This window comes from Scophthalmus maximus, chromosome 14 (assembly GCF_022379125.1).
Source record: "Scophthalmus maximus strain ysfricsl-2021 chromosome 14, ASM2237912v1, whole genome shotgun sequence".
Taxonomy (NCBI): Eukaryota; Metazoa; Chordata; class Actinopteri; order Pleuronectiformes; family Scophthalmidae; genus Scophthalmus; species Scophthalmus maximus.
In genome coordinates, this window is record NC_061528.1 from 15,424,108 (window position 1) to 15,444,119 (window position 20,012).

Genomic DNA, 20,012 nt, shown 5'->3' on the forward strand with positions numbered 1-20,012 from the left:
GCGAAACGTCGTTTGCATTGTAATTTATTGAACATTCTCTGCCCTGATTTGTCTGATTCAACAACCACCGCTGTTGTTATTACAGCCATTGCAGCTCAGACCATTCCTGAACGGTCTGGATTGTGAAGTGTGCGGAGTATCCGAGTGATTATTTACCATCTTTCAAATTATTGATTGTGAAATTGAAATCTATAGTGGCGTATGCAGACAGTGATGCCTCTGTCAGCTCGCATATCGAAAAGCACTCGTGATATCTGTATATGATTTCTACACACAGTCTGTGGGTATCCTTCACCGCAGCAAACCTCACTCACGCTGACAAGACTGACACTTCATACCGCTCACAGGCAGCCAGCTCCGACTTAAGTCACTCACCGTGTGGGCATTCAAAGGAGAAATACAATAGATTGTGTGACTAAATGGACAGACCTGACATCTTTCAGTTTGACAGCTCAACGCGGGTGCATGAGAGCAAAAGGTCCCTTTTTGTCCGCTCTTTTTCTTTTGTTCTTCAGACGATTTGGATGAGAGGAACTGAAGCAGAGCCGACGGAGAAATCAATTGGAGAACTTCTATTTGACAGCCTCTTGCCAGGGATGCTCTCGTCGAAGCCTTCTCACTTTCATGGACAGTGGTCTTAGACAGCATTCTTTTTTTTGCCATTTCATTACAGGAAATTGCAGTGAGCGTATGAAAAGAGACATTTGTATAGTTTTGCTTTTGCCACATGGGCGATGTTAGTATAAACATGTTGCATTTCCAATACAAGAGGTTTTTTCTTGCCCGCTGGGCAGCGTTACTTCTTCAGTGACTACTGTATAGGAGAGTGTCGAGGTGGCTGGCTTGGATGGAGCTAGCTGGTCCAGTAGGATTAAATACATGATAGGAAACCACTGATGGAGACATATATACGTATGTGAGTAAAGGATGGAAGTTTGATGCTGAGCCCAAGCGGTTTCCTGTTGATAAGTTATATCCAGCTGTTAAGAATACAAGGAACTGAGATCTGCAGCTGCAGCGTGTGTGTGTGTGTGTGTGTGTGTGTGTGTGTGTGTGTGTGTGTGTGTGTGTGTGTGTGTGTGTGTGTGTGTGCTCGTGTGTTCTGGTGCCTCTGTCCAATGACTATTATTTTGGGCATCCTTGCCCCTGAGCTGCAGCTGCAGCCCTTTCACTCTATATATGTGCTTTAGGCAACACACACACACACACACACACACACACACACACACACACACACGCTGTCTGACTTTGTCAGGGTCGTAGTATTTAGACAATGTCCTCTGCCTAATGGTGTCTGGTGTCTGTCGTATTGTCTCATCAAACCATTAATTAGATACATTGAAAGAAACAGAGAAAGGTTTAAATGAACATTTTACGGATCAAAAAAAAGAAAAACAAATTGTGAATGCATATTACTTGTGTATTCACAACAGTAAAAAATATTTTAAAAATTGAACCTGCTCAGTGCACCTGAGATCGGCTGCCTGGTTCAACGACTCGCCGTGTCAGAGTCCAGGGCTGCTGCTGCAGATGTAGATGTGATCATTCAGTCTAGCAAGACAAGACGTTTCTGCCCTCTTGATTTCAGGGTACATTGTGGAACTGAAATGAGATGTGCTCACTCTGAAGGATACCGTGACGTATTATTCTATTTTTAAAACGTTGTTGAATGCTGCCCGAGTTGTATAAAATCCAAACTTTGTGTGTCTAGCATTTAGTAATAATGTTTTTTTTTCTTCTAAATAATGCTTAATGGAAACATGACCTGTCGAGATAAAAAAAGAAAAGAAGTACACGTTGATGGGGCGTCCTCACCAAAAACATCCTGTTGTCCAACACTTGCGTCCACGTTGAAATGCAGCAGCAGGTTAAACCTTTGCTCTGAAGCCGCCCACTCACGAAAACACACATTTTGTTCTCACTCACCGGCTTTTCTGTTCTATTATTTTTTTTCCACTGTGAGAAGACAACAGACCAATTTCACTGTGCCTCATGTATGTTACACCTTGCCCCGAGCTGTTTGAAAGGTGTTGAAGGGTTGCCAGTGATGCCAAGTGAGGTGGACAGAAATGTCTGGGGGGAGACGGAGACGCCAAACCGGTCACGTCGGGAGTTTTGCGGGAGATTTATACAAACCGTCCACCAGATGACATGATGATAAACTGAAGTATATAATAATAATAGCACTATGATAATAACTGCCACGTCATCGGAGTAGAACTGTTTGAATTTCAAATAAAAATGTTGCATTTTTTTTAATAATGACAAAACAAGAAGTCACATAAAAGGTAACATAAATACTAAACTGACAAAAATACAGGCAGTACTATTTTCTTTTTTTTTCCTGCTAAATATTTCATTTTTTCAATAGCTGCTTTTATTATGAAATATGCAAGCTCCTATTTTTAGGCCTGTGCCCTATACTATAGCCGGAGGGGCCCTCTTTCTTTTGGGTCTGTCCCATAATTATGAACGCAATATGTCGGGAACGCCTCGAAGGAATTTTACTAGATTTGGCGCAAATGTTCAGCTGGGCTCGAGGATGAACTGATTAGATGTTGACGGTCAGAGCGTAAAGATCAAGGACGCACTGACTTTCTCCAAAAACACGTTTGGGCATAATTTAGTGATTAAAATGCAAGTTATGACAAACCTTCACTCAAATGTCCAATAGGACAAAAAAAAATGAAATGATATCCAAAGGGTCATTCAGCATCATAGTTCAGGAACAATGGGTGGGGGGGGGATTGTGAGTCTATTTCCTACATTTATGACTGCTTGGCACTGCTAGGTGGTAATTCTAGCCATTTATTTTATTATGTAGGATGTAATATGTTTAACAAAAAACAAACATACAGTAGTTGGCAGGTTTGTACTGTGACATCCCCTTGAACTGAGAGTTTTTTAGTTTACAAACAAAAAGATTAATTGAAAGCTAATAAATACTGTAAAATGAATTCAAAGACTCATTTTTGTCCATTGCTGCCTCAACAGTATTTTGGCGCTGTGCTGTACCCCGCGCGATGGCGGCGTCGCAGTGAACTGTGGACACCCGGCAGTGGTTAAATCACCGCTCCTGTACCCGATCCAGCTGGCTCTGTTTTCACGTCGTGTCGTTTCCCCCTCCCGCTGTTTTCCACCTGCCCTGGGTGATGAACTCGGGGATTTTGCTTCCTCCAGTTACTATACTTGTCTCCGAAACAAACTGCATGGAGATGCTTTTGCTGATCACAGGATTCTTCCCGTGCACAATCAGTGAACACCGTGTCTGTCAGCGTGGGTGCACAGGACACTGTGTATTCGCTGGACATACTAAATGTCGGTCCACGTTTCCGCAGATCACACATGGCAGTTCAGAATTACATATATATTATATATTAATGTGAAATTCCTTGTCAGGGCTTGCAGGCCATTTTACTTTTAATTTTTTGAAACTACCATGATAGTATGATAGCACACCTGCGCCTATCTGGTGAGTGTTTTTTTATGTGTTTGTTGGTGTGAACTTTACTTATGTATTCAACCTCAACCAATAAAGCTCCTCTGCTCTTTGCAACATGTGTGAGACGCACACTTTTCCATTTCTACGCCTCAGACTTTGCCCTTTATAGAATACGACTGTAGTTTATATCTGCACTAAACCTGAATGATGACACTCATTATTCACAGTTAATCTGATCAGTTTTAGTTTTTTTTAATAATGCCAAGTGTCAAATTAGTTATTTTGAAACAACACTGAGCCTCTTGTTTTTGAACAGCAAATGTCAGTAACTACACGATTAGCACGGCTGTTGACATTATTGGGCTTATTCATACACACTCTTGCCACTTTTTCAAATACAACTAGCTGAAGCCAAGGCAGTAATGATGCAGGTATGCAGTAAATCTGATCTGTGTTCAGTTTGTTGTCCCTCACACCACGGACACTGACATATGTACTGTGTTTGGTCGTACTGTGCTGATATATTGTACCCATAGTGCACTTCTGTACACACTTCCTTGACTCTGTGATGTAATCAGACTGGGACGACCAGGGGTGGACTGCTACTGTCAGCATGAGAGCGGGGCAGCTGTTCTTCAACTGCAGTTCCTCATCAACGAGGTAAGCCAGACTCCATTACAGTGTTGTTGTTTTTTTTCGAAAATCACATTTTCACACCTTTAAGAGGGATTTTGGTTTTGTTGATAACCGATAATCCTTCTTCTAATGTCTGACACCTGAAATTCATTTTAGCAAATAGGGCGAATAAAGCATTTTCCTGAAAAGGCAGATAAGAGTTAATTGCAAAGCAAAGTTCTGCTGATTTGGCAGAAGTTTACCAGTGCAATATTGTGCTTTTTGCCGCTGGGTTGAACAGTTAAAGTCCCCCTCCAATCAAAAAGGTGTTTTTCTTCTCTTTCTGTCATCTAAAATGTCTGACATTGACTACAGGGACTTGTATCTGAGCAAATTTAGTCACTATAGAGGTGTTTTCACATTCCTCTCCTGGAGGAGGAGATGGGGCGCGCTGCCTGTGTCATTTGCATATCACGAATATTCATAGTCTCAGAATTTCTCAATGAGGGACAAAGAGTGGATGGTTTCCAGGCGTTTTTTTGGGTAAACAATGTGAAAACAAAATATTAGGCATAGCGGATTATACTTTAAAATGTGACTGGAGGGGGTCTTGAAATTGATACCATATCAACACTTTCAATCAGGCACATTAGCCAGAAATGATGATCACCGAAAACCAAATGGTTCAACTATTACATTGGTATCAAGATAAGAGATCTCAGCTTGCCTGTTGGCAAGCACTTTATGTTTTAGGAAATTAAATGGCTCGCTAGAAAAGTGAGAGGGATATCATAGAACCATCATCCTGGTGCACCTCGGGTTGCCGTGTCATGCAATTGCATAAGTGATACGTTCACTTTCACGCCATTCTTCATTTTCCTGACTAAAGATGGTTTTGGTTTTCTGAGTCAGTGATTGGACCCTGATGTATGTACCGTCTATATATTTGACATATCGGGGCGTACTAGTGTTTGGCATCCAGTCGTTTTTCTAAATCAGTTATAGACTCTGGGTTGTTTAATGTGGAGGAGCTGACGACACGGGGAACAGCAGGAAACAAAACACTCTCTAATGAACCATTTAAATCAAATGATCATCACGATCATTAGTCGCGTAAAAGAGTCAAAGATTTGTTTCCTTTCCTTTCCCCCCCTCGCTGCCTGATGTTTCTGTTGACAGACTAGTGCTGCGTGGGCTTACACATGGCTCCTTCAGGCCTTCAGCAACAGCTTTGTCAGCGCGCTGCTGTTTGACGGCATGTTTATGTTTACCAACAGAATACTGTAGGTGTGTGTAAAATAATGTTTTTTTTTCCAAAAAGGTCCTCGGGTTAAAGCACAGAAGCAGAGACACACGAGCCTCTCCCCGCTGTGTTTCGCCTTCGTGTTTATTCTCTCTCTAATCTCCGTGCTCTCCCTGCCTTCTCTCTGCCTTCTCTCTCTGTACCCACTCCATCTCGTTGTGTGCCCACCGGCTCCTTCAGCCCACTTCTCCATCACTCATTGGCCTACTTGTGATGTGTCTGAGCTCGGAGGCAAATGGATGTAGATGGGCCTGAGAGGTGTGTGTGTGTGTGTGTGTGTGTGTGTGTGTGTGTGTGTTCGTATGAGTGTGTGTGCTTGTAGGCTTAAGTATGTGTGTGCATGACACAGTTTTGTTTATGCCTGTTTGCTTGTTGTAGGCATGTTTACTAAGTAACCGTTGCGCTTCCATTGTGAGATTTTAACTCTCGGGTGGGTTTTGGGCGTATAGTACGGTACATACCGTATGCGTATGTGCGTTTGCGTGCCACACGTCTCTCGCGCAGTATATCGACGCGGCCTCGCGGCGTGCTCCTGTGGGTCATCCCATCATTTGACAGGTCAAGTAATTGCAGCGCTGCAGGTCAATACCCTCTCTCGGATCCAGCGTGTGGGTGGTCGGCCTCCCTGCTAATGGTGGACTTGCCTATTCAGACCGGCCTCTGGACACTCAGTTAGGTGTAATGACTCGCTCCCGTTAGATGTGTTGAACCCACAAAAGTGGCCACTTCTCGCGGGCGCCCGTGAACGTCCAGCCGTGTCACGCGTCAACAGTGCCGCTACTGTACATCACGCAGAAGTCAGGCATCTCAACGCATGTAGTCGTCAAGCGTTTTATTCTGTTGCCAGAGCCCGAGTACCTCTTGTCATCCTCGCAAAACCCCCGTTTATGAGGAGGACTGTGTCGGCGGAGGGTATGACTAGGCTAATTAATGTGTTTGTGTGCCTCCTCTGAATTCGTTATATTGCTTCATGAATAATACGTCTTAAGAGGCTGTGGGGGCCATTGAAGATTGGTGTCAGATGAGGTTCGGTGGTGAGGAGCGGAGGGAGGTGGGGGGACCGCTCGGGGGAAGGGAAAGGTGAGAATGATTGTTGTGCCATGCCGAGGGAGGAAGGATGGGCTGGCAAGAGAGCTGTAAAAATGCATATTTCTAAGCACGACATGTAGTCCTGTATTTGGTCAATATATATCCTTAAAACAAATTTCAAAAATCTGCAGACAAGTTATGAGTACAGTTACCAAAAAATAGATTGGTTTCATCGGTCTGTACAATCCACAGACTACGCTGACAAAACAAAAAATAAAGCCAACATCAAAAAGAATGAGTTATGTTACAGCATTAAAATTGATGATGGGGAAAAGAAATTATGATTTGGGAACACTTTGCCATCTGCTGCATTAATGAGGTACATAACAGAGTGTTGGTGATTTATTCACAGCACTCCCTCGCCCTCCGAACAGGTACGTTGATTAATGGTTTTTGAAGACTGTATATTTTAATAGCTCAGTCGTATCATGATTGGGGTTTTTGGGGTTTTCGGGGAAAAAATTAGAAGTCTCCTTCGTAATAATCAAAGTCTCTTATTCAGTGTTGAATCCATTTTTCTCCATGTGCAGGAAGGTAGAGAGCCAGACACACACACACACACATCATTGATGTTTAACATGACCCACAATGACCTGAGCTTGGAGAACTGATTCATTCCCTTCATCTAATGAACCAGAATGAAATTCTGAAACATGAACATGTTCTGGTATGTACAGTATTGTAGAAACTACTGACTATCAAACATGAAACCCGCTGTAAGATGAGCTACTGTATGCATTGGTAGCTGTGATCGTCTTAGTTTTCGTCATCCAACTCGGGGAGCTCTCTTGAGAATGCGCCCTTGTTTCTGTCACACCATATGCTGATTAACACACATTGATTAACTCCGCCCAAAAATAGAACCTCTGATGCGGAGTCTGTTCGACGAGAGCTATACGCGGGGATTTCCATCGATCAAATGCGATCGAAACGAAGTGTGCGGCGGTGCGCAATGCTGAAAACGTTCACTTTGCGAGGCTATCGAGCATCCTGTTTGTTGGCAGCACGTCGGCCTTTCATGCAGTCCTACGCTGTGGAGAAATGTAACTATCCACCAACCTTGTGTTATTTGAACGTAAATACATAATACCCATTGCTGTTTACCAGGTGGTTTGAAGTGGGATTTTCTGTTCCTTGGTTGCAGGTAAATTCAGAACTAGGCATCTTACACTGGACAGGGAGACAGGCGGTGGAGCGGTGGTGACCCAGAGGCAGTCCTCAGCTCCCTGGAGCCCTGAGCAACATTCTGTTAATTCAGAAGTATAGTTCGCTTCACCCTCTCGTCGACATTGTAAACACTCGCTGCAACTGGTTCTTTGTTGATCCCCGCCGATGATGTTGGCTCTTTCAAGGCCGGGGGGGGGGGGGCCAACAACAATCAATAGCGCTCTTCATTTTTGAATGACCGCCGTGTTTTTCACGGTTGTGCGGTTGCTTTGAGGAGGACTCGAAGCATGGGGCTTCTCACAGAGACACACACTCATGCCTCCGCAGGGTTGGGTTAAAGGGAATCCGTAACAGAGGAAGACTTAATTCCCAGAGGAACCTTACAGATCACTTTTATTTCCATGGCTCTGATTAAATAAATGACTAGCTTTTGAAAAAAACGACAGAAAATATTTGTGGCCAACGTCTTTTCTCCTTGATAAACACATGCCGATTTTTCTTGAAAATGTCTCCATGCATATCATGATCCACATGAACGTCCATCTCACCGTACAATGCTCATCTAATTTAATATTGACCTTATATAATCACTCTCGAAACAAATGGTGCGGGAGACAATTTTTTTCACCCTCCCTTTACACTCTGCACTCTTTTAATCCCAGGATTTAAGTTTGTAATCTAAAACTCATTCTCCCTGGGCTCCAGTCTTTTACAGGGGCGCTCCGGTAGCAGGAACCCTCAGTGGGAATTGCACTGTGATTACAATTTGCTGCGCTCAGGAGCGGCGCCGAAAAAGCAGCTGGTGTCACCTGAAAATGATTTGTTGAGTCCTCGCGCAGTTCTCTTTCAGCTGTGCATCATGTCTGTGTGTTAACAATCTCACCAACCAGGACTACAGGAGCAAGATCCAAAAGGCAAGGTGACCTCTGTGTCCCTGCAATGATTCAGAAATGACATTACTGTTTTTCTTTGTCGTCCTTTAGGGAGCGTTGGTCACGGCCTGTGCGGACGACACGCTACACTTGTGGAATCTGCGTCAGAGGCGGCCGGCTGTCCTGCATTCACTCAAATTCAACAGAGAGAGGTAAGCACTCCGCTGGGTGAAACACACACTCATCTCTGCTGACAGACACACACACACACACACTGCACACAAAGACACACCGCACACGTCACTTCTTCTTGAGTTAGGGATGAGGGGCACATGACGATGCTGTACTCATCTTCAGCATCTTGACTCAATGACAAATGTAATGGGTTTTCCAAAAAAAGCAAGGCCCTCATTGAACAAGTCTATCCCTTGGAGAGCTCTCTCCGAAATCCCTGCGATTTCCTCCTCGCACCGTCTCCCGGACCACCCAGCAGATACTGGCAGGCTGGACCGCCTCTCAGCTGTGGTCGGAGCTCGTCCACCATGGAAGAGGCATTTAATCCGCTCCTGCCTGGAGAAGACGAGGCCCGCTCCCCCGACTCTGTCTCCGCTCTCCACCATTAAACTTTAATGGCAAACAGCCTGCCTGGCCGTACATAGAAGTTACAACAAAAAAATCTAGCAAAGAACTCCTTTGGTTGTATCAAATATTCAGAAACAGCTTGTTCCATCCGTTCAATTCATTGTAGTCGTGTCACTTTACACAGCACATATGGACAATCCACCATTATTGTCTACAGGGCGAAATAGCGAGTTCGGGGTGTGAAGGGGCAGAGGGATCCACCTCAGTTCTCAGCCCTGTCCTATGCATACAAGACGACACAAGAAACTGTATAGGGGATCAGCAAAAACTATAAGCTATCAACACAGTAAAATAATTATTTTGATGTAGAATTATAGCTAGTTTCTTTTCCAGAGAAGAGCTGCACCGACAGTCGTACCCATCGAGGCTTCAGAGAGTTCAGACGTGCGGGCGGAATTCAAGTGCAGCAACCTTCATGCACAATGGACATCCGTTTGAAAAAGATGTATTCATGGCAAAACATAAAAGACAGTACGAAAATCAATGATTCGATCAACTCGGAGCTCATTAATTCCACATTCCTCTTCCTCTTCTGCTTTTAATGGTGCATAAACTGACTTTGTATAACAGATGAGATGGATGCTGGATCCTTTTTTTTTTTCATTTTCATTTTCATTCCCGCTAACATTTGACGCCCTCCTTAATGCTCATGTGTCATGGCCAAGGACATTCAATAAACGTGACTGCAACCCCGGCTGAATGTGATGCAATGAATTGAAAAGTGCAAGCATTTTATTTCTCCGATAAAGTTTTTATGCAGGCCTATTCATTTTTAAGAACACAGGGCGGCGGGCCAATACAAGTGTTCATTTTCATGATAAGCACAAACTCCACTTGCGTGCTCTTTAAAAGCCAAGGACGTCATCTGAGTCACTGCGCGGGTTTATTTTTCTTCTCTCTGCTGAAACTTTCCATCACAGGCGAGCAATGAGCTTTTCTCCTCGACACAGAAGAATCTCAACCCATCATAAAACTCAACCAGGGCCACTTTGGTAACGCAACAACAGAAGCCCCGAGAGGATGATGGCTCGTTAAATCCATGTAGCGTCCGCGAGGTTGTTAAGGAAAGATGTCTCTGTCGTGCGGCGGGGTTCCAGTCATTAGGGGAGAGTACGACAACTATAGACATTTTTAAGGAATCTTATGAAAATCACACTCATTTTGTCCACTTCCACCGTCCTCAGACACGAACTCCAGAACTACCGGGGGTTTGGCTACATGATGACCGCTGCGGGAGATTGTCCAAGTCGGACGCGTTCACACCAACAGGAACATCGCCGCAACAGTCTGCAGTGTTTGGCTGTTTGGGATATGAGCATGCAGGAGGCAGGACATTCGGATAATCCTGCTGCAGGACAGCAGTGTTTTTGTGCCCTCGCAAACACATTGGCGAAGCCGAGGCATCTAGTTTGTTCCGCTTCAAACGTGTTCCCGCCGGTCTTGCGGCGCGTCGAGGTATGGGAGTCGCAGAGCAGCGAGACACGCTCGAAGAGAAACCAATGAACAAGGGCACCGTGAGTCATCCGTCAGAGGCCGGGCGGTGATTTTCCGTTTAGCTCCGTGTCTCTCGGTTGAGCCTCTCACAATTAGCACCCTAACACCTCCGCAGAATCCCTCCAGAATACCGCATGAATCACTGGAAACAGTGGAGAGAATTGTTCTGTGACAACTGTCAGGCGGCATCGCGTGGCTGCCGGCCCTCCTCGCCCGTCGTGCCAAAAGGAATTCGAAAAAAGACTTTCATGCCGAACACACTGCACATCGCCGCACATGAATCACGGCGCGCTCACTGTAGGTGTGGAGCGCAATAGAAAGAGAGCTGGCGTACGCGTCAGCGGGTTTTGATCTATCCAACGCGACTGCTCCGCTACCGGTTGGTAGTCTCTTGCGGCGCAGATGGTGAGGTCGCCCTCTCCGTGGATGATGTCAGCGATTCAATTTATCTCTACATCTGTTGACTTCATTAAGGACATTTCCTCCTCTGCTGGTTTGGCAGAGGCCGGTCAGGCTGCAGGCTGTACCCGCGTCTCTTCCTGTCCTCTCTGATGGCTAATCACCAGGCTCTCTGATCGTGAGCCGCTCAGACTATCTGGAGTCAAAAGTACGCATTTGACTCCAGATGCCACCGCTCGCCCCCTCCTGTGTCCTCTCATCTTCACACCGATCCCTCATTTGTTCATTTTTCCTTGCTTCCTTTAAAGTCTTTTCTTTTATTGGATTTTTGGAAAACCTTTTTTTTCAAAGATTTATTGCACATATATGTTTTATTTTTGTATGTGTGTTGGCTGCTGTTGATGAAGATCTGTTAATCCAGAAAGGTTGATCCCAGAGCTCCTTAAGGACAAACGCGTGTCTTAAAAAACACTGAACAGTTTGAATGTTGTCATCTCCCCAAGCCTCCCTGAAATCCTTATTGAATTGTCTGCCATCTCATTTGTCTTCTGTCTCATAATCCTGCCTCTCGCTGGGTTGTAGGCTTTGGGGCCCAATGATCCCCCACCCATCTTTACAAAGTAATCAGCATGGACAGGAGTGTCTTGTTTTTTTGCTCGGCTCTACTCCCCGCTAAAGGTGATTAAGAAGATGATGAATGCTAATGCAAGAGCAATAATGGTTTGAGCAGCTCTGTGCAACATCGTTACTTATTTTCTTATCAAAATTATGGCAGCAATCAAGGTTCATGTGGTCGAAGAAAACCTGGGAATGTTTAGGGGGGTGGAAAAAAACATTGAATCACAAAATACCTTTTCATAAACAGTTTGCGGCTGTTTTATTATCAGTTTGAAACATGGTCTGTGTATTTTCAGGGCAATCACTCAGGCAATGTTCATAATAAGCTACTATAGAAGTACCTTTTTTTTCTGCCTGGAGTCCCGTTCAGTCTAGGTCCATTTGAGAATTCATACTGTATGCAAATGTAGACCGTGGGGAAGCTTTCGGCATTCATTAATTAAGATGCTATGCTATTTAAAGCCTTTGAATACAGAGGAGTGGTGATTATATGTGAAACGGCGGAACCGCTCAGCCCGTGGTGCATACTGTATGCCTGCGGGCTACGGTGAAACGCAGCAGAACACAGAAAAAGTTCAGGTTTTTTCTACCTCTGGAAAGTAGCTTTGAAGGGCTCGTAGAAGAACTATTTATACCGGCTTGGGGTGAGCTCACAGGCAGGGTGCAGAAGTTCCCTGACGAGAGAGAGAGAAGCAAGAGTGGCAACATAAAGGACAGCAGGAGCGAACGTGGGCGGTAATACCTGTACGTCAGCTCCTGCATTGTGGAGGGACGCCGATGTTCACCTTCCTGCCAAGTGCTAAATTAAACCACGACAGGATGAGTCATGCCATCTTACGTGGATGTCCACGAGTGAGTCACGACACGACTTCCGTCGGGGAGGACAATTTACCCCATCGATCGCTGATCGGGGAAGCTACAGGACGCACTGGAGGTGGGAGAAAAAAAACGACATCGTTGCCGGGCAGGCGACAAAAGTGCAGTTGTAATCACTGTGTGTGTGTGTGTGTGTGTTGTCTGACGTATCATTATATCTGCCTCTTAGCCTGCGCTTGTTTGATCCGGTACATTGCGTCGTGGCCAGCCATACACGAACCACACTGCATTTTAGATTCTGTTGATTTTCTTAATCACTGTATTTTCAACTGTTATAACTCAAAGATCGTCACATGATTAAAACACCATGTTCCAGCTGCTCAATGTCTTTTTTGACCCTCGCCTTGCAGCCATCCATCCATCCACGGATCGGCCAAAACATAAAAAAAAAACAATTACCCAGTTTGGTTTAACCCGTTTTTGTTTATGTGGCTGATGGTGTAATCAGTTCACCTAATCATATTCATGACTTTATGAGCAAACTGTCAGGTGTACTGTAGATCCACGTGTACAAAAGTGTTGGGTCGCGCTGTTTGACCACACACCACGGACTGTGCCATCACATCCACTTGTCCTCGAAAACGAACCGACTCCACGGCTGCTCACGTTCTAACACCCAGTCTCTCTCCTCCTCTGTTTCTCGTTCTCCAGGATCACGTTTTGCCACCTTCCCTTTCAGAGCAAATGGCTGTACGTCGGCACAGAGCGTGGGAACACACACATCGTCAACATAGAGTCCTTCATTTTGTCCGGATATGTCATCATGTGGAACAAGGCCATAGAAATGTGAGTATAGCTGATGCACAAAATACAACAAAAAAAGGAAACAAAAGGATAACAGCTCTGGCGATGACAGTGATGATTCCTAAAGTAATAATAATAACGGTGGTGGTAGTGCGAGGGCACCGGGTCATGCGGGACATTGGTAGTGAAATATTATGTCGCAATTTACTGGGTGTTTTACTCACCCTTAATGCCGTTTCTGTCAAATTACAATCTGGGGGGGAAACATGTCTGATTTACAGAAAGTTAACTTGTTTCAAGAATCATATCGTTGGTAGCTAAACTCAGTTGTAAACAAGTGGTACCTGTGTTGGTAGTCTTGCAGTATTTTAGCCCCTAAAATGTCACCGATCATTATTTCCTGCTTTGAAATCTGAGATGTAAATGGTAAAAGACATTTGAAGTTCTTTGGGAGCTACTAATGAACATTGATTTCATTGTTTTAGCTGCAGCTTTGGGTGAATATGTAAATGGTTGTTATGCAGTAATCGATACATTAACCGACCCGCCTGTTTTTAAATATTGCCATCATAGGCACTTTAGCAAACAAACTGAACATGTGCTCATTAAACCTAACTGAGCCTTTCTCAATCAGGCTAATACATTTCAACCAGGAGACACTTCCAAATTGAAAAGTAAACAACGTTGCACTTACCATATGCGACAAGGAGAAAATTGATGTGATATAAATGAGATTTGGAGGCCATTGGGGAGGAGGATGGTCGCGGCGATCACTGAAATGACAGCGGCTTTGGTGCGGGGGTCGCCGTTTCTCAGGCGATAGCGAAGGTAGACCTCTGACGAGAGGGTCGATCGTCCGATCCTGGGTCCTCCAGTCCTCATGCCGAAGTGTCCTTGGGCAAGACCCTACAGTAAAATGGCCTTTGACGGCTGTGCCGGCAGCGTATAGATGATGTGTCATAGAAAAAAGCTACTGTGTATAGAAGCACAGTATGTGTGTCTGTGTGATTGGGTGAATGTAACTGCTACCGTAAAGCGTTTTGGTCGTTCGTTAAGACTAGAGAAGCGCTGTGCGATACAGTCCATTTACAGCAGACATGGAGAAAGGAGAAGAGATTTAATATTTGACGGCAACGACCTGATTGGCTGATTGAGATCAAGGTAAGATCTGATTGGATTACCGGAGACGCCCACAGTCAGCTGATTAGATTTGGCAGAGAGAGTGAGAGAGAGAGAACGGTGAATGAATGGGTTCATGAAGATTGACTGAATGAACTTAGCTTCACTAGGGTTATGTAGCCCATGATATAGCAAACAAGGCCATAAACTATCTTTCTTAGGAAATCCAGGTTCAAGTATTCCTACTATTAAGATGTATTTGATAAGAAAAAATAATGATAGTGAATACATTTTCCTACACATTTCAGAAAACACATTTTTGACAAATGGAGACTAAACGAGTTGTTAGGATCAATAAATTTCACAGTGCGTCACACACTATGTATATATATATATAATTTTTTTTTTTGTATATATACTTATAACGCCTCCCGTCTGGGCTTCATATTACTTATCAGTCAACAGAAACCTATATTCATTTGCTGACGTGCACTTTTGTTTATGTTTTCGCCGGTGTTGCTGAATTATGCTGCAGATGAGGATTAACGGCACCGTCAAGTACACAAATGGGCCTCAGTTCCATTGTGTGGCTGTTTGTTTCCTTTTGGTTTCACCCACCTACGCGCCGTTCTGGTGGCGTTACCCCGACAAGTCCCCCGCTGCAGTGTCAGTCACAAGTCGTCACTCTCGCACTAAGCCATCGTGTTGCCTCGTGACAGCCCAAACTCGAGTGAGCAGTCTCAACACTGGTGTGTGTGTGTGTGTGTGTGTGTGTGTGTGTGTGTGTTTGTGTGTGGGAGGTCTGTCTGCCAATCACTGCGAAAAGTCTCAGAGGCCGAGGGTGGTTGGGATTTTAGCACAGCATTTGGTTTCTTGATTCCCAGCTGCAGAGAGGACTCAGGATGTTGCTGCATATCGCGGATAAGGACTTAAAAGTTCTCATAAGAAGTTTCTTAAAAAGTCTCAAAATGTGTGAAAGACATTTGTTGTGATACGTCTGTCACAACAAAAAACTGACCTCCAGTCCTCTACTGGGAAAAAATAAAACAAAATCCAAAACCTTAAAAAAAAAAAAGCAACGTGGACAACAAGCACTGATGAGAAATATGGCATTGCTACGCAGAGATACGTGGGAATAAACAGAGCTATACGGAAATGAACAGACGATCCAACAAGAACAAAGGGAGGCACAGAGACTATATACACACAAGAGGGCACAGGTAACGATACACATGTGGGATACATAGGGAACAGAGCACAGGAAATGATCTACAAAATAAAACAGGAAATACCAAACTCACACACTTCACAGGAACCAAGACGCACAGGGAAGGGCAATCACAGAAATCAAGAGCTCTCAAAGTTCCAAGAGTGTCAACAAGGTCCACAAGAAACATAAGTCTTGGTCCGAGCGGACCATGACAACGTCAGTATCTGTATTTTGTTCATCAACTGATCAACTGTGCCGCCTGGTAACGATACCCTGGAAAAACCACTGCCTTGTTAAAATCATAATTCATATTATTTAGATATATAACAAACATTACATAGTAAAAGTAAACGGAATAGAGCAGCAGCACTATACTTTAGTGGGGGAAGTTACCGTTTAAAGTTTGATTGAGCAACTAAACAGGCAAATGCTTTGAGAAAACCAAATATCCGTTGGATTCTGTCACATATCAGACAAATCAGTGCAGAAAGTAGGGAGCACGGGTTGAACAACTGATCTATATATTTTGTTCTGTTGCAGCATACACGACAATGTTTGATGTATCCTGTAAGTGGAGTTCATGAGAAGTTGAACTAGTAGAGAGCGCATCTTCTTCGCACATCAACACACACGGCGACTGGGGAGTTTCTTAGTTTGGCTGGGGAGGTTTTTTCCTACCAAACATGAATAGGGATGAGTGGGGACTTGATGTTTTTCTTTCCTGTGGTGGAACGTCGAGTGAGAACATCCACTCTTCCCACTGTGTACAAACAGCGGAGTGCAAGTCATGTGTGTGTGTGTGTGTGTGTGCCTTTGTGTCATCACAGCGTTTGTTTGAGCGGCAGCCCTTGTCAGATCCATTAACTGAACACAAACACAGTGTGCTCTCTTGAAAATAAATCTATTATAGCGACAGTTCAACTGGAGCCAGCGCTCCCAAACAGGAGAGGCCGGGTCCTCATTGAAATTCAAATGGGTTCGCAACTAATTTAATGCACAATCTCATCTTCAGGAGATTCATTCCAAAATGAGATGTAAAAAAAAAAAAAAGATTGAGATGCAAGGGGGGAAACGGGGAAAACACGGCAGCCCAGCGCACACTCTGCCGCAGTTCACAGGTCCTCCTTCTGATGAACGGAATTATGTTTACGCCTGGCATCACGTCTGCTGTAATCAACACTGTCAGGTTTGGCTATTTCTGAGATTGTTCAAAAAAAATAAAGGACAAGCTCTCAGCATCCTCCTGGTCCGACATTTGATCTGATTTGATATGGAAATAAGAAAGAAAATAATAAACAGTGTTGAAATTCAAATAAACTTTGCAGAAATAGAGACACACACAGCAACCCTGTCTTCTTGATATCACTATACATTTACAAATGAATTTGGAAAGAAATGTAACAATTTCTGGATTCATATTTTGCTGCTGTTTTATAACCACGAAACATCGTCATGTTCTGCAAAATGTTCACAGACACCGTATTGACATTTTTATAGTTACGCTTACACAACCCGGAGCATACGTATATGCTTATGGATAGATCACTGTCTCGGTTAAATGTGGGAAACCTCAACGATGGACAATAAGACTATATTTAGCCCCTCCGTATGCGCGACAACCCCATATTCACCAGCTGATAGCGTCCGAGCTGCAGGTTGGGTAAAAAATAGCCTGTGAAATAGCTGCTACAGGAACCAGGGATCAGAGAAGGTGCTGTCTCTGAGCTGAGACAGCACCTTTTTTTTTTTTATGAGACAGAATCATAAAAACGGCAGATACCTTGTCTCGATGTCATGTCCTCGGGCTGGAGAAACTTTTACCCCCTCGAAAAAAAGTTTGCAGTGTTTCTCAGCGAATTTTGGCAGTGATGCGACATAAAACATATGACACAAAGAACATGACAAGACGATGGAGATATGTGTTGCATATGAACTGTTGATTATAGGTTGCTGTGTGCACACTTGCAGTGCAGTCAAATGTAGCCATGATTGACATAATAAATAATATTTCCTTAATAATTAAAAACAGCAGACCAAATAAAAGAGTGATCAGCATTGTAGCTATCTCTATATGCAACTGAATAACTAGGAATATATAATTTAGAACATACATAGTAAGTTTTCACTGCACAACTAACTGTGAATACTGTTAATAACAATATATGTAGATACAAAGTAATATCTGTTATTGGTATGATAGTAAAAATGGTGATGATAAAAAAAATGTTCTATAGTATTCTGAATGAATATCCAACCATGCCATATTTTGTCATATGTGTAGACATTGTTATTTCATATAACAATTCACTTTACCTATATAAAGTTGTAGATACTGCCGACGGAGACATCACAATGTGGCGCAAAGCATCTGCATGTCGCGCTATATGGTTATTAGTCAGTGAACAATTCAAACATTTCATCTCCTTCACGTCTCTGCAATTGACATCATTTTTCCTGCCGTGTCTGCCACCTTCTTAATCTGTCACGTTGATTAGCTTGTCTTTTCTGTGACCGGTTGCCATGGCTCCACTGGCGCTGCGTCAGTCCAAGGTGTCTTTGTCTTTGAGATGATTTGGAAACAAGCACCGGAGGTAGCTTTTAGAGTATTTGTGTAAAATGCCATTACATATCTGAAGAGGAACAGAGTCACGATAAAATCTCTAACATTTTAATTTCGGCTTGAGGAGATACATTTTTGGCATTCACCAGACACCATAGACATTAATCGGATCAGATTGGATAATTTGTGCAATAACTAATACTAATAGTTAGTAATGGTACTCTGAATTAAGACTACCTTCTGAACTCTAAGCTATTTTTTTCCTATTTTTGGTCCTCCGCGTCACCTCGTGTAATAATGCTCGTGATACCTCAAGCCTGTAATGTACAGTCAAGTTATATACAATTTTTGTTTCAGGACAACCTAGAATACCAAATCTTCTGAAAGGGCCACGGCCGCCCTGCCTGGAACGGCGCAAGTGTTAGCTTCCCGTCAAAGCAAACCGCAGGTTGCTGGCATAAACTGATCAAATGTTATGAGGACTTTCACAACATGACGCATTTTCTTTTGCATACGACAGGTTGGGGCTCAGAGGGTTCAGTGTTAATAATTCTGGAAAGTCCCAATGGCGCCTTCATCATTCTCGACTTTTGTTTTCAGAGGAAAGTAACTTCAACGTCATGTAATGTGTCAAAGGGACTGACTTTGTTTTTGCCTATTAAAAATGGGCCTGTCGATGCGCGGCATTGTTCCAAAAAAAAATAGCCCGATGGGGATTATGGATCCCATTTAAAAACTCACAATGAAACAGTCGACACTGCACTTCAAGGGGTCCTCAGAAACACACCCCGCCAAGTTTGAAGTCGATCGGATAAGTGGTTGTCGCCAAAGGAAAGAACGATTGGCTAGTAGGATACATTTCGGCGGTGCATCTGGCCTCACCGCTTTTTCGGGAGATATTGACGTAAACACACTTCATTTTTTTTCTTCATATTCCATTTGCGTGCTTTGCCAAGGCTGGCCTTGTTAGCTGAAAGACAAACTCTTTTAGGAGCCACTTAGTCAGTCAGCAACTCAACCTCAATTCAAATTTGTCTCCACGGTGTGATGACTTTCATCAAAGAAAACAACCTTCCAGATACAATGAGAAGCCTCCGCCCTCAGTCACTGGCTGACATATGTGAAACTCGATAACTGCTGCCGATATTTTTTCTCTGACAACTTCATAGCTTGTTTTTGCTCTCAAGAATGTCACAACGACGCCACACCGATGGGCTGTCGGCCTCCGAAAGGCTGGTGTAGCCAGAGTCAGCCGCCGTGGCACCTCATTGACTGGATAGGTGTGTGTGTGTGTCGCGGTCGGTTTGGTTACACCTTGGCTTATTACTTCTCAGATTGCAGAACAGAAAGGTATTGGGTTGGTTTGTATCGCCCTGTCACGGCAGCCATTACTAAACGACCCTCTCCGAACGTGTCCGTCACACTTTACCTCGGCTTCCCAGGACAGCTCACGTTTCGGCCATTTCACTGCGATCGCTGCTGCCAAAGTGAAGTTGGCCGGCGACCAAGTGGTTCTTGGAAAAAATAATGTGCTTCTTTTGCTGCTCTGGAGAACATTTGATGATCTAAAAGTGCTCTCCCAATCAAAACTGGGAGGTAAGGGGATTAGGCTGTAAACCATGACATCCCTCGCCGTCTCCGTTTGTCATAATCCCCAATTGGAAAAATGATGTCACTCTCTTAGCACAGGAAGGCAAAAAATATTAGTGTTTTGAGTTCATTTTGGAGGTAAGTCCAGCTTCATGCTTTATCTTCAAGTGGTGAAGAAAGTGCTCAGAAGATTTGCTTAATATCACCATGTAGAAATATTCTGTTACAAATCAAATCCATGCTTTCAAAACGTTGTGCTTTCAAACACTAAC

General features: G+C 43.9%; 1 protein-coding gene across 10 annotated transcripts in view; it reads left to right on the forward strand.

Moving 5' to 3' along the window:
* stxbp5l (syntaxin binding protein 5L) overlaps positions 1-20,012 on the forward strand; it is a 114,771-nt gene that overhangs the window by 47,332 nt on the left and 47,427 nt on the right. For all 10 annotated transcript variants that reach the window (XM_035651087.2, XM_035651090.2, XM_035651088.2 and 7 more), the window contains exons 3-5: positions 4,021-4,102; positions 8,600-8,700; positions 13,169-13,303. In XM_035651087.2, the coding sequence (XP_035506980.1) occupies positions 4,021-4,102; positions 8,600-8,700; positions 13,169-13,303 (318 nt within the window). The remainder of the gene's footprint in view (positions 1-4,020; positions 4,103-8,599; positions 8,701-13,168; positions 13,304-20,012) is intronic.